This window comes from Clavelina lepadiformis, chromosome 2 (assembly GCF_947623445.1).
Source record: "Clavelina lepadiformis chromosome 2, kaClaLepa1.1, whole genome shotgun sequence".
In the NCBI taxonomy this organism is placed as follows: Eukaryota; Metazoa; Chordata; class Ascidiacea; order Aplousobranchia; family Clavelinidae; genus Clavelina; species Clavelina lepadiformis.
In genome coordinates, this window is record NC_135241.1 from 5,678,983 (window position 1) to 5,701,654 (window position 22,672).

General features: G+C 36.6%; 3 protein-coding genes across 7 annotated transcripts; 2 read left to right on the plus strand and 1 right to left on the minus strand.

Annotated features, from left to right (window-relative positions):
* Nucleotides 1–931: 931 nt before the first annotated feature.
* Nucleotides 932–3,991, plus strand: LOC143445505 (succinate dehydrogenase [ubiquinone] cytochrome b small subunit, mitochondrial-like). Its single transcript, XM_076944652.1, has 4 exons — nt 932–1,092; nt 2,555–2,692; nt 2,826–2,964; nt 3,639–3,991. The coding sequence occupies exons 1-4, from the start codon at nt 1,047–1,049 to the stop codon at nt 3,811–3,813; spliced, it is 498 nt and encodes a 165-aa protein (XP_076800767.1). The 5' UTR covers nt 932–1,046; the 3' UTR covers nt 3,814–3,991.
* Nucleotides 3,992–4,318: 327 nt separating this feature from the next.
* LOC143445482 (solute carrier family 4 member 11-like) lies at nt 4,319–18,419 on the minus strand. Of its 5 annotated transcripts, XM_076944611.1 has the most exons (26): nt 18,179–18,419; nt 17,672–17,846; nt 17,158–17,323; nt 15,106–15,278; nt 12,169–12,218; nt 11,906–12,005; nt 11,022–11,144; nt 10,656–10,682; nt 9,875–9,965; nt 9,550–9,673; nt 9,044–9,244; nt 8,611–8,695; nt 8,316–8,438; nt 8,071–8,184; nt 7,669–7,801; nt 7,462–7,535; nt 7,294–7,332; nt 6,947–7,148; nt 6,713–6,819; nt 6,377–6,545; nt 6,002–6,178; nt 5,860–5,919; nt 5,376–5,490; nt 5,184–5,264; nt 4,941–5,110; nt 4,319–4,796 (listed from the first exon to the last, which is right to left on the minus strand). In XM_076944611.1, exons 2-26 carry the CDS (start codon nt 17,706–17,708, stop codon nt 4,739–4,741), a joined length of 2,799 nt encoding a protein of 932 aa, XP_076800726.1. In that variant the 5' UTR covers nt 17,709–17,846; nt 18,179–18,419; the 3' UTR covers nt 4,319–4,738. The 5 variants fall into 5 exon arrangements, with proteins under 5 accessions (XP_076800726.1, XP_076800727.1, XP_076800728.1 ...); XM_076944612.1 differs by lacking the exon at nt 10,656–10,682 and having other exon boundaries at nt 18,179–18,417; XM_076944613.1 differs by lacking the exon at nt 5,860–5,919 and having other exon boundaries at nt 18,179–18,413.
* Nucleotides 18,420–20,175: 1,756 nt separating this feature from the next.
* Nucleotides 20,176–22,593, plus strand: LOC143445502 (ubiquitin-conjugating enzyme E2 J2-like). The gene is made up of 2 exons (XM_076944647.1): nt 20,176–21,048; nt 21,143–22,593. The coding sequence occupies exons 1-2, from the start codon at nt 20,911–20,913 to the stop codon at nt 21,725–21,727; spliced, it is 723 nt and encodes a 240-aa protein (XP_076800762.1). The 5' UTR covers nt 20,176–20,910; the 3' UTR covers nt 21,728–22,593.
* The last annotated feature ends 79 nt before the right edge of the window (nt 22,594–22,672 follow it).

The window sequence follows — 22,672 nt, forward strand, 5'->3', positions numbered from 1 at the left end:
ATAAATATCAGGCCTACTAGCTGATGTGTTTGCAGCTGCCACAAAATCTATATAAGGCTTAGCCTACTCTCGCTGCAGTTAAGGATTTTCCATTTAGAGTGAAACTGTAATCTAGAGTTGAAATTTTATATAATTAGTGGCTGATTGGAATTGTTTCTTGAAATGTGCGGATGCCACTGATTTTTCCAAGCTAGAATTTCAGAAAAGGTTTGACTTTGGCTGTGATCCAAAATTTACATTCAAGTGTGGTTACCATAGTATTTGGTATCCACACTGTTGCTTGCCTATATGCCAAACACAAACGTTTTGGCATATAGGCAAACAACAAGCTCAAGCCTCAAAAGGTAATCGTTATACACGCAAATCAGTCAGAAATTGTGTCTGGGCAGCTTTTACGCAATTATGTTAGAAGCATTGTCAGATTCATTTTGAAACTATATGTAGATGACCCACGTTTGGGAGCATACTTCTGGGGAAACTTTGCCACCACAAAAAATTTTGGTTTTATGTTCAAAACAGTCAGCAGATTTTTCATCCACCGCGCACTTGGCAAACTTTTCTATTTGGCATGCAGATTGGAAAGTTTACTGTGTTGGGTGAGAAATTACCCACGCAACAAGATGAAACAATAGCCTTTGTATGCGCAATTAATTTTTATCCTCCACGCACTTCGCAAAATTTCCAATCTGGTCTGGAATATGACTGCAAAAGGGACTGAAATCAGTAAGTTCTGATAAATCAGCTGCTTTCCAGTGTGAACTTTGTCTGTAATAAGTAATAAAACCGCCTTCCATCCTGCCTTCACACCTTTTAACTCCATGTTCAAATAATGTGAGCATACAGTTTCACACAGTCTTCATAATTACTTGGCGGAGCTAATTATTCGGTTATTGTTAAAAGTAAACATGTGGACTTAGTTTTCTAACTCTTGAACTTGACCTACTAATCCAGTCTGTTTAAATCTTAGTTGTTAGGCTAGCCTGGGCTGCTTTTGTTGTACTCACTGTTTTATTTGATACTGGTCAAATTGCAAGGGTAGCCAGAACATGAGCGTTGCCAACTTCAAATTTCTGGGTGCATTATGTTCAAAAAGTAAGTTTAATGCAGTTTATGAAAAATTGTACCATTATGACATATTCACCTTGTGGAAGTTTTACTGTGTTTTTTGTTAATTACCATAGTAAATCTTTTAAATAAGTACCTTAAAATCAAAATTAAACATTCCTTAGTCAGTTTTGTTGCTTTTGTTTATTGCAAATTTTAGGCATTGTTTTATATATATAGACGAAACAGTATACAGTGAGACCTCGTTAATCCGGACCACTTCGTTTCGTCAAAAAATGTCGGTTTAGTAGGGTATCCGGATTGTCGGAAAGTAAAAAATCAATAAATCTTGCAAATGCAGTACCGTGTTCAAAACGCAGTATGCACCTTACTCCAATTCTAAGTACCGAGTTTCTGGCTGGACAGCAACTAAAATTATATTTTTTGTATGATCCGACCCAGTGTCGAACCCCAGAACCACCGTATTAAAGACGAATGCTCTAAGCCAGAAGTGACGAACATGCGGCCGCAAATTGGTTTTACAACCGCTCTTGCATGGCGAAGCATTCCGGCGGGACCAGCAGTCTTGAACTTTCTTTGACCTGTTTCTAATCTTAGCGCAATGCGATATCAAAAGCTGATAGCACGATTGAGTTGGAGCAGCATGTCTTCAATAGATTGCCGCACTCAAACGATGTACTGTACATATTTTTTTGCGACCGCGGAAGCGTTGTTTGTTACTGTTGATGAACAATTTATTTTTTCGTTAAATTTTTAATTAAATTAAATTAAATTTTTTTACAAAGCGCAATGCTGTACAGTACTGTACTTTTGAATCAATAAAGACCGCAACGTTATTATGCGTAGATAATTAATCGGCTATTGTTTCGTCAACTAACTACATACTGTATTAGGACAATCGTGAATCATTTTCGCTTAACTGTTAATAATCCGGTTTATCGGATTTTATTGCTATTGATTTAGCACATTTGTTCCAAAACTTTTGTGTCGGAGTCGGACAGCGGGGTTTCCGGATTAAAGGGGTAAAATGCATAGGAAGAAATCTGTTCCCGGCAGTTTTGTGTCGGATAGCGGGGATTCCGGTTCATCGGGGTCCGGACTAACGAGGTCTCACTGTATACTATTTTCGTTTAGTGATGGTGCAACAGTTGATATTGCAGTTTGGTACATTATACAGAAAGTGGTTACTGGTAAAATTTGGTAGTAAAAGGTACTAGTGTCCGACAAAGCACTTGTGCGTTTAAGAGTTAAAACAATTCAAAGCGTTGAGTTTCATGTTATTATGTAATGTGTAATTTTATTTTATTTCCTCCTATCTACGCTGAGTAAGCCTTTATCATAAAGCAAGATTATACAATTGTGCCTAATTTTACAAGAACTTGTAAAGCATAATGTACACGCCTCTAAGACTGTGTTCGTTGAATATTGGTATACTATGTGTAGTATTTTTGACATTATCTTGCTTGACACTGGAGTTATGGTTTTTCAGCTCATAATCCAGCGTTGAGAGTTATTGGGAACAATTTCTTTAGGGTGTCAGCAACACTGCCATTTTCAACATCCAGCCAATGCATAAGTCAAAGTTCTGAGAGGGAGTTTCTCTTACGCCATCAAGTTTCCTCTGAAAGCAAGTTTATGAGATAAATGGTTTATTTTTGTTTTCTCAATTCAATATTTAGCTAATAACTGAAGTGGTAGAATAGGTATACAGTTGTTCTTTTTGGATAATTTCTGGTTAACAAATTGTGTTTTACTTGTAGAAAAGACAAACAAGAACTGGGTAATATATCGTGTTGCTTCACTCGGTCTTCTTGGTGGAATGGTTGGATGTTTTCTTGCTCCTGGCAATGCTGTTATTGATTTTGCCACAGTAACCCTTTTAGTACATCACAATTATTTGTAAGTTTGGATTTATTATTAGTAATTGGAATGGTTGTGCAATGCTCATGCTTGAGAGGTTGTATAGGAAGTATATAGGGATTATTATGAAGTGTCCATAAGCAAAAGGTTTATAACCAGTTAGGGAAATAACTTTGCTTATTTGAGATAAACACACTATTGTACTAAATCATTATCAGAAATAAAGTATTAACTTGAATTCAGCAGTCAGCAATTCATTGCATTGCTTACATTTTCTATGCAAGAAAATTAATTTTTGCACTTTATAACAGGAAAAGCATAAATGCTGACTCATTTTTCCATAAACATGAGCTTGAACTGTATCATGGCAGCAAAAAATTTCAAAGATATGAAAAAAAATAAATGTATAATGACCCAACAGATTAATACATCACTTTTAACTTTTGCTAAAAATGTGATTGTGTCTGGTGTGCCACAATTTGCCTTAAGGTTCAATAGCTTCAAGTACTAAGCAATCGTGTGAATTTGGACTTCAAACAGAAATCTTTGATTGGGGGTCAACAATGCAAAATTAGCTATGATCTGCCAAGTTTTTTCCCCCAAGAACCTCACCTCCACCTCCAATGGAGAATGTAAAGCTGGAAACAGCAGCTTTCACACTTCAGAGTTATATACTTGGAGTGGATGCTAAAATGACTGCTTTTGTTTTTCAGTGGCCTGAAGTCGGTGATTGCAGACTACGCTCCTTTAGTTTTTAAAGACTGGTTCACATCTATGTTGTATTTCACTTGGCTCTTGATAAGCATTGTTACCCTTGGCCTTCTCTATTCATTTAACTACAATAACATTGGATTTTCCAAAGCACTTACCAATTTCTTTAAGTTATAAGTTATAACATGCAAAGGTTCCACACTCGACAATTTGTTGATTGCAATATACAGAGTAGCTTTGTGGCTGTGAATTGGTTCTGCATGCATAAAAGTTTTTCTTGTTTTTCTTAGCTATGTTGGGCTGTGGTTGATTTAATTTTGCAAGGTATACTTTTCATAATACAGATTGACACCAAGTTGGATGCAGTTGGCTTTGGCTATGAGCTAATTTAATAGAATTTGTAAAATATTAAAAGCAAGTTAGGTTCGAAAATCTATTATTTTGCTAGGATGTTTAACACAACGACAGTGTCTCGGGAAGCAGAAAGTTTCAAACTGAATTTAGGCTATCCGGTTGTGAGTACATTGCAGCTGCCAGCCTTCGCATGCTGGTTTCCATGCACGTTTGCCAACAACGATCCCAATCCACTCTGTTAACACGCGTTTTCGTTCCAATTGGCTAACGCAATATGTGACAGCAGCTAAAACTTTCTGTAGTCATTTGGTTGTAAAGAAAAAAACAGTTTGCTGTGTTAGCTTTCATTAAAGGCAAAGATTTAAAAGCACCGGCGTTGCATGGAAATTGTACAAGAAAAACACAAGTAAAACAAAAACGTCAAAGCATTCAGGTTAACAGTGGCGTTCTTTTTCGTGTTAATTATATTGGAGCCGTGTAAGAACTCGTAATCAGAAACTCCACTACCGCGAGAAATACTCGAGTAAAATTTGCATTCATTGTAGATTAGTGCTTCTGTGCATGAGAACTTGAACAGTAGCGCATATATACAAAGCAAAATAATCCATCTTCGTCCGAATTCTTCAGCTGCATTGTAACTAGGCTCACGAAAACTGACCATGTTAGTTTGTAAACTTGGCTTTCGAAAGCTTATTTACAGTAATGCGGCATACTCAGTCGACCAGTAACCACTCAAAGCCATTCGTTCTTATGTGTCCAAGACCGCCAAGTATTTCCGTTCGATAAACCAGGGAAGCACCTTGTGTCTGCGAAGCAAGCACATGGTCCAAGATATTAATTTCGAACTTTTTTCCAAACCGGCAAAAATCCGGTTACCACCTTATCATGTAGCAAGTAAAGTTGTGCTAAACGTGCCAATGTATTTAATTTTTTTGAAGTAACCAACTTACCTTATTGGAAGAAGAAGTAAAATAATAACTGGAAAGATCATCTTTAAGTAATACTGCTCAGCAAAACCAAAAAAAGCAACGATAACCAACTGGATAACTTGGCACAACGTGAAAAGATGAAGTATTCGTTGCGGAACTTTGCGAACGTAGTGATTTGGTGGATAAGAACTCTACGAATATAACAGACAATTTTTAGTAGCCTCTACGTGTAAACTTCCAAGCATGACTTGCATTTTTACTCACGCCTTCTGTGAAGAGTAACATCATTCGATCAAACATCTGATTGCCATTGAATGACGTCAACCCCAGAAACAAAAACAAACCCTGCGCGTAGAGTTCAGAGTAATTCGAAAATAAGAATTATGAAAAACTAGAGATTTTGCGAGGCATTTTTACAAATAAAACAAAATATGACGAAAGGGGCCAATGCAATACCTGCAGCACTGCTACCGGTATCCAATATTGCATGTAGGGCAGAAGGAAAATGGAAAGGCCAATCAATATGTGGGACAATATACTGGTGAGACGCGTCTCTCTGACTTTGACAATTCTGCAAAGATGTACAAACGTAAGAATTAAGTTCAGAGCATATTGTTTGCCTCGTATAGGTTTGTTATATAACTTTTATTAAGGCGCTGTCTGTGTTCTATTAATTTTCAATTCCAGGTATTTGTTTCCTCTTTGAGAACACGCTGATGCTGGCATTTAACAAACTTTTAACACAAGATTAGGGATGGGTAAGGGTTTACTACAGGCGTGTTGGAAATGTTCCAACTTTCGATTTATGTCATACATTTAGTTGCAGTCGTACAATGAAAATCCGAATCGTCTGCAACCATGCTACGTAATTGCTAAAACGTTCTCACACAACCACCAACATGCAGGTAGCCTCGATACATCACCGGTACCTGACGCTCACCGATATTTACCGATGATCTGATAGGAACCAGTGGCTGCACGCCAACCGAAACCCGTTAGACTGCAACATGTAGACCAGTGTATTAAATCACTAGGTGCAGCGACTAGAAGAGTTTGCAATAAAAAGTAAAAATAGAACTCACTCATCGTGGACAGTGCCGAAGTTAGACACGTGCTGTTCGACATCCGCTAGCGCCTTTACGTGGAGTGGGGAATGGGGCAAGGCAGCGTGGACCCAGGGAAGGGTAAATATCGATAGCACCACGTTGATGAGTCCAATCACCAGCAGATCCCAGTGGTAAGCAGGCCCCTTTTTTAATCTGTGTTAATCATATTTGGAAATAATCATATGAAGTTAAGAGACCGTTGCTGTAAGTAATTACTGAAGTAACATAATTGAAACGCCTAACTACGAGTCATGTCTTTAATGTTTATTTCTTCGTCATAAACTATCTTCTGAACATCATTTATTTACACTTCTGCATTTTATACTATCAAGTACTTCACTGAAAACTTACTTGTTCGCTGGTGCATTGACAATCGCAGCGGACACGTTTTGATCAACAAAGAATAAGCAACTTAAACACAGACCCAGCCCCATAGCACCCAGATGGGCGAGAGGAGGTAGCTCGGATACGGGAGCAAGTATAAATAGATTTTTCCCGGGTTCTACATTGAAGTTTTCCACTAAATTTTTATGAAAAAGAATTACAAAAATAAAGACTGGATTGGGCCATTTCGTCTTTGCAATTTATCAATAAAGCTGATATAAAACTATAGCAACAACACTATCTAAAACTAGTCTAAGCAATACTGTAAATAACGAAACCGACAAAACTGTAAGCAAAACTTACAGTCTATGGCTCTGAAAAGGTATGCTCCAATGAATGAAAGACAAACAACAGAAATGGGCAAGGCATAGTCGGCTAAAATTTCCCGCTTGGTGGCAGAAAGAAATTGCCTGCAGATAGTTCGACTTAAAAACAGCTTGACATCGATAAAAAACTAGATTTCGTGAATTCGTTTACAATTTAAACAAATGCTATGTTATCACGACCAACATCAATTAAAAAAAGAAAACTGCTCACGATTCATCAAAACGGAGTATGGTCATCCCAAGCCAGAGGGTACCCAGCATCAAAAAGAGAAAGAGAATCGATTCCTCCGGTTTGTAGCACTTCAGTTTGTCACCGAGAAGCTCGCAGCCTTCGGTCATATTGTATGGTGCAGGCGTGAAAAAATCGGTGGTGTTTGAAGTTGTAACCATGGGTGCAGTGGACGTGACTCCAACTGCAGAAGTGATGCGATAGTTGTCATTAAAAATAGTACGTCATATGTTGATAGGACTTAGTGTAATTGTTACTTGGAACGAACTTTTCATTTACGTCAAACATTTGTAAAATACTTATATGGCTAGGGTAGGTTTTTAACTTACGTGAAACCATGTCTTTAAAATGGTAATTTTTTTCGAAATCTAAAAAATTCAAAATAAAAAGTTAACTTTTCTCTAATTTATAATAAAAAGCCTTTAATTTCACTTGATTTTTATTTGCCTGGTTCGCTATACGCCATTTTTTCTTTATAGTTTATGTTTATTACTTACTTTTAATTGTTGCTTTGACGGCGTCGGCTGTGAAAGCAAGGGCGATAAAAAAACCAAAAATTTCTTCCGTTGACCTAATACGACCAAATAACATGACAAGAAAATGCATTGACATAATTAACTAATTACTTAATATTAAACAATCAATTATTCACAACTATGCCATAGTAAGTTATTATTGCAAATTACAACCAGTCAGCCACCTACCTAGACGAATATTTCATCAACTTGCTTAAGTTAAAAAACGCTTCCAGGATCAAAAATATGCTGTTCCACAAGCCAGTCATTGCATACATCGCCCTGAAGTTCAGATCGAACGAGTCGCTCACGATCATTATGACTGCGCACAATATACGTTGTTACGTCAGCAATCCAATAAAAAACACCGCACTGTTGTATTCAAATCCGAAAAAACACCGAAGGTTAAGAATTCTTAGAGCAACTAGTGCACATTCAAAGTTAAGCGTAAATTTCGGCTTCTGGACAAAGACTTTTCCATCCTAAAGAAACTAATTGCACTTGAAACTGGTTCACCATAGTTGATTCAGCCTTCTAAGTATGCCTGGTTAAAGGCTTAAAGCTATCCCACAAAGGAATAACACCACTCACCTTTTACGTATAAGGCAAGTGGTGCTGTAGTCAGAATGATCAACATTGGTTGCCCACTGAATATGGCGAACGCCAGTCCTCCAATAGTTTGTGACATCACTGCTGACGTCACATCTAAACAGATCATTACACATTTTATAAGAAAACACATCCGTTCAGATAAATCCAGTCTTGGCCGGTTGATTTGTATATGCTTAAGTTTTAATGTACAGTAGTTAGAAGTGTTTCGTTGCTTCTAGTTTTACCTATTTTCTTGTCGGTTGTAGTTTCGTAAAGTGTCCCGAAGGCGATATCAGGCAACAAACACGCGAAATACAAGAAGAAAACAGTTGCAACCAACTTGTGTAAAGTATGCTTGCCAACAACCCCTGCAAAATATCTCACAGTTATTCTTGTAATTTTTATTGCTTTAGCAAACATTGCACTCCAGTGTAACTGCAAACTGTGCAATATTATTTAAATTGTTTTTTGATTTGGTATAATAAATGATTGTAGTGAAATTGTTTATATCCAACACTAAGGCATAGCAAGGTTTCTCACCGTCTTTATAGTCGGACCAGTAATGTGGAAGTCTGCGTTTGAGATCGTCGTAAATTCCACGGCCCACTTGAAGGTAAGAGTATTCCTAAAAAGAAACAGTTATTATCTTTTATCGAGTCATTTAGGCTATATCTGTATCTAAACTTTATCAGGGGCTTGATGAAACTTATTGTAAATAAAAGTGCTAAAAAATTTTCAATTGCGAAGTGCCAACGCTATAACAAAATGAACAACTTGAAATTTTTCTTTTATACTTATACGCATAGATATATGTGTATTTGTTTATTATTGGGCTAAACTACTGTAACTATATATAGTAACTAAGTTACCATAATAAACTCATAACCAACTTAAGCGCTATCGCGTCAAGCTAACTCATTTCTAAACTAAAATCTTTATCTCAATCAGAGATAAAGGTTGAACCCCAAATTACCACAAATTCATCCTCCTCCTTTCCCGTAAGCGGTTCAGTCATGGACTCCCGGACTTCTCTCTTGTATTTTGTGCTCTGGAGGATAAGCACATCTTTGAATTCTTCCTCGGTTTTTGCTGCGGCCAGGTTATGCCGGAACGACTGGTTGCACATCATCGACGAGAAAGTCCGCCCTATTTCGACCGCGTTTTTAGTGAATTTCTATGAAAATACATCGTACTTCATTACAACAGATACATGTATCACGAATTATAATAATTTAATTGTTCACAAAAGATATTTCTGTTTTCTACATAAAATTACAATGTCATACGGAAGAGGCCTTAAAATTGAAATATCTACAACGACTTTTAACTGATTATACCAGACTTAACACAATTTAATGATAATCACATGAAAAATGATATGGATTAAATCGAGGATGACATTTACGGTATTGTTTTCACTTGTAAGTAGACAAAACTGGCATTTCATAAATTTGACTTCAGTGTCTATAAATACTTCACCTCTTTCTTAGGGGCAATAACAGCAATGACGAATAGAACTTCCTCACATTTATTGCCTAGGTTCAGCGGATTACGTAGGCGTGCTATGCCCACGTGACTTTTCTTTAACATGGGCAAGGAACACCTAATATTAAACAAACAAGCATTATACTGTAGAATGCATATACGTTGCTTATAGTTGTCACATAGAAATTCCCAACAACGAAAATCTTAACCATCGGAAGATAAATAAATACTGACGCAAAAGAAAAATGTATCAAGCACTCTAAATTACAAGGCCTGTGCAACGAGTTTAATGTTCAAGAGCCTATCAGGAAAAACTTACAAGGCAGTTATCCAGGTCTCCTCGTAAGCAGAGCCATCGGGTCTGTACTGGACTCCTTGAATCGTTTCCCGAAGCTGGTCCACTGAGCCGACTGCAATTCAGCAAGATAAAATCAGCGGTCGCTCGTGGTGACAATTTTAACTCACACTGTCAACGCGCGACGCAACAAAGTTATTATAACAGCTCACGCTATTATAATATGTTAATTACACCACAAGCAACATATTTTTCTGTTATCACAAAAACAGGTTTTCCATAAGCTCTTCAGCCTCGTACGATCTACCAAGCAATGCATAACATGGGAAATTCCATGCCAAACGTCACAACCATAATTCTGTTGACGATCTAGGAAAAGCCTTTAATCTTAACAACTATTCCACCTGCTACAAGAAAATGGCTCGTGCAAAAATCGGCAAACAGATAAGTTTTGCAAATATTGGCACAAATGCTCGTACACGGTTATTGAAGACATTCTATAGACGAAATTTAAGTCTACCCAAAATGCAATGTCTTTGATACCAAAGCCGAAACAAAAATTTCACAAACATAAAATGAAAATGAACTTCGAATCCAAATGAAATGATTTTATTAATGAAATCAAAAACCCGGTACATTTACCAACTGATTCGAATGATTTTCTTTAAGTCGAAGTCAAAGCAAAATCGCTTAAGCATGCGAACTTTCAAGACTGTTGGTGGCAATTGTAGTTCTACAAGCTTTCATAGCAGTTTAAATAGGGGTGCTACTGTTCGTACTCTACAAGTATGCGTACTCGTATCACCTTCAGATTGCCGTATTCTGCTTCTATCTGTTTAAAAAACTAAATTGAACTTTGGAATTTATAATGCTCCAAAACACTGTTATGGAATTAGAATTGGTTTTGAAAATAACAACAGTAAAAGGACTTGAATGACTTATTCAGCAAACACTGCATAATCAATCACAAGTAATAATCAATCATCAATGATCACATCATAATCAATAAATCACAACCCAATTGTGACCGTAACAGTGTGTTGGCCTGTCATCATTTTTAAGCAATCAGTAAGAGCTGTAAGAGTTGATAACAGAAAGCATTGACTGAACAAAAGCTACTTATCTAGAAATAAGGTACCGCATTTGACGTCAGCGATATCTAATTACTTACGTGAGTCTTGATATTGCTCCTGGAAAGTGAAAAATGCTTTTTCCGCCTCGGAAGTGATTTTTTCATCAACGTCCAAGTCCTTTTGCAATTTTGACAACAATTCCGCAATAATCTTGTCAAGGCCTGAATATAATATCGAACCCGTGAAATAATTCGTTATGGATTTACATTGAAAAGACTTTGACAATGCAGCGTCGTGCTAAAATTCTTAAAAGTTATGTCTTGTTCAGTATAATAACTGCTATATATTGCAAACGACCACTCATGCAATATCAACTGTTAACAAAGGGTATATTCTTCAATAAGTGCACAATGCAGTTGTGCAGTTTGTCGTAATTGTACCCGACTGCATTTTTCATTTGGATGCTGCTGGCAACTTAATATAATGCACAATAAAACAACAGCGGGTTGCCTTTACATTAAGTTCGGCGACAAAAACAAGCGGTTACGGTTTGCAAGACAACTCCAAGTAAACAACATTTAGGTAACGCATGTTTATCTATTAATGCAGATCTCATGGAGGTTTAAGCTGGGCGTGGCTTGTAAAAACACGCGGTTCTTCTTGTCAATTTGAACAGCTAATCGGTTTTTAGATCTTATTTCAAGTAACGGCTGAGAAACGGTTTGTAAAAAAAGACCAAGGTTTTTTGTAATAACTTACATAAAAAAAGCTTATAAGACGAGCGGTTTAATAGACTTAGTTAAAATTGTCTTCATTGTCACCATGATATGCAAAAGGTGTCAAGTGCGTTGCATTTAAACAAACTCGGTCTAAATTATTAATTAGTGTTAATTTAATTTGATCTAAAGATAATAATACTGCTACATTTTGTCCCATCGTTTGGTGATGATCAGTTTGGGTGGGCTGTATTGTGCATACTTACTTGTATGTGGCACGTCGAGCAACACCACGGGCGACACGAGAAATTTTTCCAGGTCACGTCTCGCTCTAATCTCATCTCGAAAATCTTTCAGCGGCAAAGTCTGTAAAAAAGTAAAACTTTTCTCATATGCACGAAAGGTTGCCAAAATGGGCTGATACCTTTAACCAAGCCTGATATTTTCATAGAATTGGAATAAAGGTCATTTATTGGATTAAAATCGCATTCGCAGAGTTCTATTGTTAGCAAATAAGGAGGATAATTACCTTTCTAATCTTGAGGATTAGCTCGCGGTGAAAAAATTCGTCATCTTCCTCTGCAAAACAAAGACAAAACATAACTGAATGAAGAAACAAACTTCACTCTGTAATCAACGTGAAGTTTATAAACCTGTGCGGAGTGCCCGGTTACAGCACAACGTTTTACCATCGGGGCACACAACCACACTTGTTTTAAAGAAGATTCAAGGCCGAGCTTTTGCAAACTCAAACACTTGCTAGTTAATTTTCGGCTCAGTCATTAACTAATAACACGGGGTTAAATTGTTTTTTCCGAGTTTCTTAAGATACTATATACGCTTTAATGTCGCAAAAAATGCACGCTCCTTATTTACTCGAATATATAAGGCGCTGCTTCAATTTTTTTCGAAAGGATTTTGTGCGCTTTTTATTCAATGGAGCCTTCTAATCTACAAGCAAATACGCTAACTGGCTAAAATCAATTGACAATAACGTTGCACAAGCCGTCCTTATAAAAGCAATGATATTTTATAGCATATAACAGCATGCGAACAATAATGTTTACAATACAATATAAAACGAAGGAAAGTGATATGCATTGTGATAAATATACGGCACATTGTTGGAATATCTCATAAAATTTATTCGGCATTCAATTCTTTTCTGCAGAAATTCTTGAGTTTTTGGAAAATAACTTCAACTGTTTTTTATACAAAATGAGCGCATATATAGTAAATTGTGTATAGTAAATATCTTTATCCAAGACCATAAGAGGAAATAATAAAAAATGGAAAACATTCCGATGTTGAGATGCAGTAATTAAACAGAAATTAATTTACTACGATAATTTATAGCCTACTGAGGAATTAAATGGTAAAATCGAGGTTTTTGCATTATCATATCTCACGCTTCTGTGGCAGATATTGATCTCATCTGCCGCTGGCTATAATTACCAACAAAAATTGGCCTACTCACACCGCAAAAATTCAAACAAACCATTCTTTTATCATCTCACATTTGCAGGTGACTTTTCGTTTGTGGTACTAATCATAGTTGTGTCGGCAAAGGCGACGACGCTAAATCTTGTTTTGAAGGATTGTATATGTAAGGATATATTCAACTACAGCCCGATTTGATTATTTCTAACGTATTTGATTTTATTTCATCATTAGAAACATGATTAGTGTTTCCGTTTTGGTTCGTTGATTTAATCTGATGGGACATGCCGGCGATATTGTGGTGTATGATTAACCACTGTGGTCTTGCTGTACAACAAATATTTGACTTTTTGCGTTACCAAGTTAACTTTACGAGGCCACCTTCACACCGATATAGGTCATTTTCCGACCGCCCATGTTATAGTTTTATCAAAGCAATGCGATCAGCAAAATTATGAATGAGTTACTAGAATCAGATCAACGGCACTTAAGCATGAAAAAGATACGGGAACTTATTTCTTTGATGGAATTATGCGATTTAAATTTATTTCGCTGACGATATTATTCTATTCCTGATATAAAATGCGTCCTTATTTTCCCCACATGTCATACTATGTACCATTAGAATTGTGTAAAAAAGAGAATGCTTTACGTCACACGTGTGAAGCTTTCAGCCGTTAATTCCATCATAGACGGCTTTGTTACAGACGACAGCATCCTTAAAGCCTCTTTGTTGAACTCTTAAAAGAAATTAAAACGAGACCACCGGTATAATTGGTTTAAAGTTGTTATTTACCGTTTTGAGTTTAAATACAATGCAATAATGCCAAAAAAACAAAGCGTCGGCCTAGATTGGTACTATGCGTTGACCCGACGTAGTCAAACTGCGCCAGTTTACAAGAGTAGACGTCGTTTACAGAAGAACGGGACCTGCCGCAGCACAATAGAATGAATGTTTTACACAACAAAAGGTTACAAGATGAAAAGGACAGCAGCACTATTTGGTAAGAATGACCATCCAAAAGAACAGGACACAGAAAACAGTTGCAACTGTATAGCATCGACCAATTTTAACTTTTTTCAACTTTTTACACGAACGCCAATCGGAGTTCGTACGTTCATTATACATTAAATTAGGCCATAAACATAGGGCCTATTCGCTGCGCAATACATCGTGTATTTCACAATATTTTTACAATAATGTGCAGTGGCCCGTTTTTGGAAAACTACGAAACTGAATTGTAAGTCATATCGGGCTTTTCGGGTCGAGTTCACGTTCGGGTTTAAGTTTGAAAAAAAAATCGGGCTAGGTTTGGGCCCAAATGTTTACTCACACTCCGCCAACTCCGTCATAATTTCACTATCTTCACATGACGGTACATGTTCCCAGAGTGTTAATTAAAATCCTCCGGCAGGGATCAAACTCATCAAAAGATGGCAGTAAAAGCATGGTGTCAAAAGATAACTTCGATTTATTCAGTAAATTTGACCTTCTGGCCTCATTCGGTTTCAAATACTTTTTCGCGTTCGTTTTAATAATATGAGGCCCGTTTACGACTCTGGTCAGACCAACTATAATTTAAGAAATTTTGTTTTAATAATTGGATTTTGATGGTGGGGGTTTTAAATGAAACAAACATAAAAATAGTTTGCTTTGTTCAAAGGTTTACGGTTCTTTTGCTTTTATCATTGCTAAAAATGAACAGTTTGAACAAATTCACTGAACGTTGGTTGGATAAATACTGATGTGTTTAGATTTAGAAGAACCTCTGTAGCTTCTTACTGTACAATACTTGTGCCACAACGTATAAAACCAAAACTGATTCATTACAACTTCCAATCCAAATTTTCTTTTATGAAAATTTATGTACAGTGTAGTAGAAAGTATAAAAACTTAGTAAAATTAAAGAAACTTGTATTGTTTATAAATACAGTGTAAATTCTTGGCACTACTTGATTATAACAAAGGGACGCGCACTATGACGCTTGGCTTGTATCACGCATCACGACCTATGTCGTCACCTACCTTGTATGACGTCATGCGACTTGCGCTTTCTGACAATTCCAGAATGACGTTGCGTTGTATTGACATAGACACCAGGTGGCCCGGATGTGCTCAATTGTATTTCCTCTGTGAGGTTTGCAGCCGAGATGATGTCATCATAATCGACACTTGGGCTTACTGAAACGTCCCGATGTCTAAACAATCAGGTCGACTTATAATCAACTGGCAATGCAAGATTTACTGAAAATGATAACTAGATGCAAAACAAGTAACTAGCCCCGCAAATAGGTGGAGAGCGGCCCGTTCAAAACACATCGGCGGTTGAGTTAGGAAAAACGTTTTGCATAAAAAGTTGATTTTAGTAATTTGGGGTTAAATTGAAGTAAGTTGGGCTTAGCTAACAAGGAGCCGAGAAAAATAGCTTTCAATGTGCAATTTTTTCCAGTTAATAAACGAATTACTAATATTGATTGCACTGATTGCATTGAATGCGATGTCCACAGTCAGAGGTTTTGTTTACGATCAGTGAAACTCAAACTGACCACAGTCAGACTGACACTTGAAGTACAGTACAGTACAGTAAGCTGCTGTGACCCAAGCTAGATTTTGTTTTCAATTTATAACAAATTTCTTGCGCTTGTTGTTTCAAACGTACGATCAGGGCAAAAACAACTTGTTTTTATGATCTAATAAAATTTACATAAACGAAATGCCAGAAGCTGAAAAAACCATTTGCTACAAAAAAACTCAACGTTTATCACGGAACAGATTGATATTTGTAAAAATTTCTCATCTGATATATATCTGATTTTTATTATGTGAGTCTTAATGTTGAGAAACTGCTAATTTTGTTCATTTCGCTTTATCCAATTAACTGATGAGCAAGCTATTAGCTATTCCAATAAAGTTGTCATTTTGTTAGTGATGGAAAGAAATACATTTTTTTCCGTTTACGTACGATTTCACTGAAACTTCTCGCAACCTGACACTGTTAATGGTCAATCATACAATGATCTGAACGTTTTGCTGTTGATCTTCTATATTGCACAAATTAAACATTTTGGATCAAATCTGCTTGTAATACTCGGATTCGTGAGAATAACAAATGTGGTCAATATTAGTGTGCAATATTCGGATTTTCGTTTGCATACAATATTCGGTATATGCTTACAGGTACATAGCATAATGTACTGAGTATAACCGTCTGCTTCCGCACTGGAAAAAAACTCGCCCCAAAAACTCAAACAACCCACCAAATACGCACCCATTTTTCAATTCCACATTCTTATTAATTTCCAGCAATGGAATCGCGTTTTCATCTTCTGACATTTTTAAAATTGAATTATTGTTGTTCGTTACTTTGACAACCCTAACTAGTTGTCACTACATTCTCAAATTGCTATTCCAGTTGCAGTTCGTTCTAAACTCCGTCGTAACTCGTAAAGTCAATACCCTATATATCCAAATTCGGCGCTACTTGCTAAAGAACAGTAATACCGCAAACGCAGAAATCCAATTTTACAGTTGCCTATTGATATACAACAGTATAAGACGGTATCACTACTGCAACTTCCGTTTGCATCACAAATGCAATTGTGACAGCGCAATGTATAATCACTGGGCAATCGATTACGCAATATTAACTGCTGCTTGTTACGCGATAATGACTTTTAAAATGCTTCACGTTTCAGCAGCCTACCTTTGTAGTTTCCACCCTACCGCATGTAATCATTAACTGAGTAATAAATTGATGGATTTATTAGGATAGGAAAACATTTGCTCACTACGCAGCAGATCTCGGCCCACATAAACCGTTTGGTGTAGGTCAAAGGTCATGTACCAACAGCGGTATTTCATCTGCCAGACGTTACAGATGACAAAGATCCGCCTACCTACATGATGTATACTCAGAAAAAGGATTGCAGATCGTAACCATACCTATGGAAAATACCTACGACGCAAATTAAACAAGCTCGGCAATGCCAACGAACTTGTTACTGCTACTTCAGTAACGCGGTAACATTTTTCTTGTTAGGTTAAAGATGATTGTTAACATGACATGAGATACCGTGCCTTTTCGGTCTTTCGTCTCCATCTTTGGGATACACATTCACTTCCGAGTTTACGTCACTTCCTTCAAACTTGACTTCCACCTTGTCATCGATGACATCATCTTCGAGATGGATGTCCGTGTCGTAGACGGGGTTGTCGTATTCGTTTGTAAAAACGGAGCCATTGCCTGATACAAATGGTGACAGTTTTTAATGTGTCTATGATGAGGTCACATGGTTATTAGTATACCATAATGAAATCATATGACTGATAGCCAAATGGAGGTAAAGCTAAAATCAGTTTTAAGCAAGAAAGTAATCCCGTTTGACCCTGGAAATTAACAACCTCACTTCACAGCAAAATACAGTAGTGAAACGTTTTCACAGTATACGTTATAACGTTTAAAATTTTATGACCGCATTATCCATACATCATCATCATTGCTTGTGATACATACACTGACTTCATTCATTTCCGGTTTCATTTGTTAGTGTAAAATATAAACACAGTCAAGCGGAATGTGACAACAACTTACTGGCTTCGGAAGGCCTGTGATTATGAGGTGTGGTCATTTTTGTTAGAGGCGTTGAAGAATTTGCGACGACGAGTTAGGTGACGTCGAGGAAAATCACCTTTTTCTTTTTACGTTTGAAAAGAAAAGTTTGCTTTCTGTCCAACGAGTGAAGTAACTTCATGCGTACGAAGTATACCTTTACAAAATAGGACAAATTCTAGCTAGTGACATACTCACCAATATTCCATCGTTAATAAATTATTACTGCAGTGGAAGTTTTCAAATTGTCATTGGATAAAACAAATCAATTAATTAGTTAATTATGTATACTGCGCACTTTGTTCAGCAGCGCAAAAGCGCTGATTTTAATTGCAACTGTTTCAAGTACAACATTACAGAGAACAAGCCTATTGAGTTCCTACAATAGAACACAACACAGCCTCAAAAGCGTTTTAAACTTCTCAGTGGTATTTAAGCATTGCTACAAAAACTATTTGCTAATTCCATAAAAAATAAACAAGTCTTTACCTTAAAAGATATTCTTCTGCTTTCCCACTCTCGGCTTCAACGCTAGTTCAGAGTTTGATGTTGTTGAAACTGGTAGAGAACTTGCGATCAATACAAACTGCCCCTCAAAAGCACTTGTCAAGTCGGGATGCCACCCAGGGCACGTATCAGGCAATACTACCATACAAAAGGAACAACCTACGTGATTGACCTATGCCTTTGGTGCAAAACACTGCAAAAATCAACTCTACGCGCTAACAAGGCTGATACAAACAAGCATGGTGATATAACAATCGCCTGCAGCTAGCCAACTATAAAACGCTTCAGCCATTATTTTGAGAAGGTCCGCGTTCCTATGATGTAGAAAGATTTTCGACAATAGTAAAATAGAACGTTTTGTGGTGCAAGAAGAAACAATATTATTGGCTTCTCGGAGTGAAGGACTATATGTAGATGCACAAGTACAATACAGACTACGTTCACTTCAAACTGCAGGCAGGATGTCTATATAACGCCGAGCGCTCTATACTGTGCCAATTGGACACATATGCTGATACCACCAGTGCAGGATATTAGACGTACAGTAGTTGGGCCTATGTAGTCTATAGTTTGTTTCAATCCATACAGAAAGACACCAAGGTTTTCTTTCCTATAGCCTAGAATCCTAGATGGTTTAGTTATCATGGGCATGTACAAACGTTACCCTCTCTTTTTCGTTATAGTATCACTTTAATTATGAGACGACGACCGCTATCAAGTTACAACCTATTTCGTATAAACTTAAAAAAACTGATTATGTCAATAACTTTGATTCATAAGTCCATAGCGACTAAAACTCGTTACATAAAAACGCGTAAGTGGGAAAACGCAAAAGCTTTCCAATACTTTCAGTAACTAACAGCGTCTGACTTTCAATCGGTATGACCCCTTCTTCAGAAAAAGTGCACTATTTCAAATGACTGGAACGACGCGGAAGAAAAAAATAATATTTTAGCGCAAACGATAAGAAAATGTTTTCAGCAAAACAGGTATATGTTGGACTCTTTCCGCATTTCAGAAAACAACGCTGCATCCCCCTTTTTCTTCATGATTTTGTTGTTTCTTTAAGGTGGTCCCATTTGAGTCCCATTTTGAAGGAGTTCTTAGCGAGGTTGGGGACGTTGGGGTTAAAGTTTTGATAACTCGACTTAAAGGTCATGACGTCATTATACGGTCAAAAAGTTTTCGGTTTAATCATGGAAAAGTAATGTAATAGAATAAATAGATGTTCAAAAAATGTGTATTTTTGATCTTTGCAGGGGATTATCCCAGAAATTGATGACATGGAAATGATATTTTGGGGATGTCAAAAACAAGTACGAAACGTCAGAACAGGATGACGTTATAGGCCTAGTGGCGGCACAACTTGGACCATTTAGGTTGTTTGTGCACAGTCTACAAACTCTACATGCTAATTGGTTTAGTGCTAGGTTGCAATTGCATTCAGTGCAATGCGGAAGGTCAGTTTGGCGTACATACGGTAATGAGTACGCCATCAATATGTAACGCCAACTCCAATCTCTAAAAAGAGGAGACACTGTCCTGAGAATTTGAAATGACTTTGCAATTGCCATTGTTTTTAGTACGGTAGTTCAGTATACCAGCACTGGTACCTTAGCTTACATTGCAGTGGTTCTCAACCTTTATTTGTTTGTGGCATCCAAAATTGCTTGCCAATTTTTGTTAAACTTTGATTTGAACTTTGCTGTTATTTTTTTGTTTGTTTGAAATCTATGTAATTACTTTACACAAATATTTTAAAGCCAATATCGAGATTTAAGTGATTCACTAATTGTGGTCTATGTTGCGCTTTGGTCACTTGCTGCTGTTTAGTATGTTGAATTGTACTCGTAGGAGGTCATACAATTACAGAACTAAGTCTATAAATTGAAACCACTAAAAGCAATGCTGGTTTATTTTATAAATACGACAGCTTTTTTTGAAGCTACATTTCTCTTTATAATTATTTTTTATACATAAACTAGCCTTGTACCTACCAAAGTCTTTGCATGCATGAAGATGAACCATATGCTTGCATACACCAAACTTTCCAATTTGGTTTGACCCTAAACCTAAATGTAATAGGACTAAAAATTCGGGAGTTACAAAAACTAATATACTTCATAGTAGGTCTGTAATGTATATACATAAAAATAAATCTGATTGCATTTTTGTTATTTGTAAAATATATTTCATTGTGTTGTAATAGTTTTAATGTATTTTAGCATATTTAACTTAACTTGCACCACATTTGCTCAAGCACCCTGTAACAAAAACTTGGAAAGCACGCCACTTCATTCTTTGATCAAATAAAGTCAAGATATGCAGTCACTTTATCTTGTCACTGGTTCTATATATACTGTATAAATCATAAACTCTATAGAATTGAAGTAATTGGCGTGGGCCATGTACGTATGGTGTTGCCATAAAATTAGGCGTAAATGTTGTATGCTTGGAAGAATATGCCATACGAAACATTATGTAATAAAATCTTCAGCAATAAGTAGGACTATTTTACCTACATAATGATAATAATAAATTTATGGTTTGTGTCGAGCTCTGTAAACTGCAGGGCATTTTTTCCAACATGAGTAACGTATTTTTTTTACTAAAAGTTTATGCATTTTGTGAAGTTGTGATAATTGTGTTGCCTAATGTTTGTGTTATTAATTTTTTTGTAGTTGCCCACAGCGCACCAGTAGTAGTTTATTGTAATGTCTTCTAAACGATCAAAGGTCCCCATTACTGCTACGCAAAGGTTAAAGCAAGATTACAATCGCTTGAAGAGAGATCCAGTTCCATTTGTTACTGCTGAACCTTTACCATCCAATATATTGGAGTGGCATTATGTGGTAAGAATTCGGAAATATGTCAACTTGTGGTAAATGGTTGTACAAACTTAAAAATTTGATGTAAAATGTAGTTTTAATGTTTCGTTGTTGACAGGTACGAGGCCCTGATGACACCCCATACTATGGTGGTTTTTACCATGGAAAGCTAGTTTTTCCACGTGAGTTCCCGTTCAAGCCACCATCGATATACATGATTACGCCAAGTGGAAGATTCAAGTGCAACCAACGCTTATGCTTATCCATAAGTGACTTTCATCCAGACACATGGAATCCAGCTTGGTCCGTGACAACTATTTTAACCGGACTTCTTAGCTTTATGGTTGAAGAAACACCTACTTTGGGATCAGTGGAAACTTCGGTATATACAAAGCAGAACCTTGCTAAGTGTAGTAGACTCTTCAACCTCAAAAACGAAACTTTCTGTGAACTGTTTCCAGACATTGTCAAAGAAATAAATAAAGCTATAGCTGAGGCAAATCATGGAAGGTTACCCCTCGATGCCCAAAATGAGAGTTCAACCACAAACTTGACGGGTGGCTCAGACACCCCACAGACTCCTGATATCAATCGTAGACAAGATCCACAAGAAGCCAATCGTGGCCTAATCAATTTAGTTATATTAGTAGGTGTGGCAATGTTTGGACTGGCGGTGAATAATATCTTAAAAGGTGCTAATTGACCAAAGCTTTAAATACTGAACAAATTTTATGTACTTTTCTGTTTAGATAATGTTCTACAATATGCTTGTTTTTAACTGTTGCTCAATGAATTTAGTGACATGACCTGGTGTAAGTTACATAAAGAAACTTTATAACATCCACTTTTAATGACCTGGTTTCCTGGTGTACAATTTTTTCACCAGCATTTCTATACAACAAGAAAACAACTTAAATAGTTATTTAGGGTTCCATAAATTTCTCGGTTTGATATTTAATTGTATATAAATTTGTTGTGAAAGATTGCGAATTATGGCACCAATGAAGTTTCTTAGAACTGAACGTAAAAGATGTGCCAATGAAATTGAACTGCCTGCTAAATTTGTCATTCAGAAACTACTGCACTTGTTCAAGTACGAAAATACATTGCTGAGATCTGAGAAACTTGTAATTACATGTATATAATACTTTAATCTGATACCATGCACAGCACTTTCTTTTTGAGAAATGGTTTTCCGTTTTGGTGGTGTTGATGTCATCTGTTGATTTAATCAGTTATTTTTAGTTATTGACGTGGAGCGGCCATTGGATAAGCATCATTGGTCTGCTGTATGCGTACTGCTTGTTGCTTCTGCAGTAATGCCATGCTTGTAACTACTACACTTGTTTTGACCACATTTCAATATCGTATTTTATATCTTTGACCTTTGAAGTGTTTAGGTATTTTTACTTTTTCAATACTAAATTCAGTTATTTCTACGTTCACCATCCTGGTAAAAATTAAGTTTTCATTTAAAATATGGATGTTTTCCGTATCTATTATGAAGTTCATAGTTCGTAGTTGTATTCTACAATGCTCTTTAATTTTGATGTATTTCTTTTGTTCAGATGTAGACTGAAATTGTATTTCTGTTACCTGTGTTATAGTATGTCACGGCTTTGTCTGCTATATATTTGTTACTTACGGG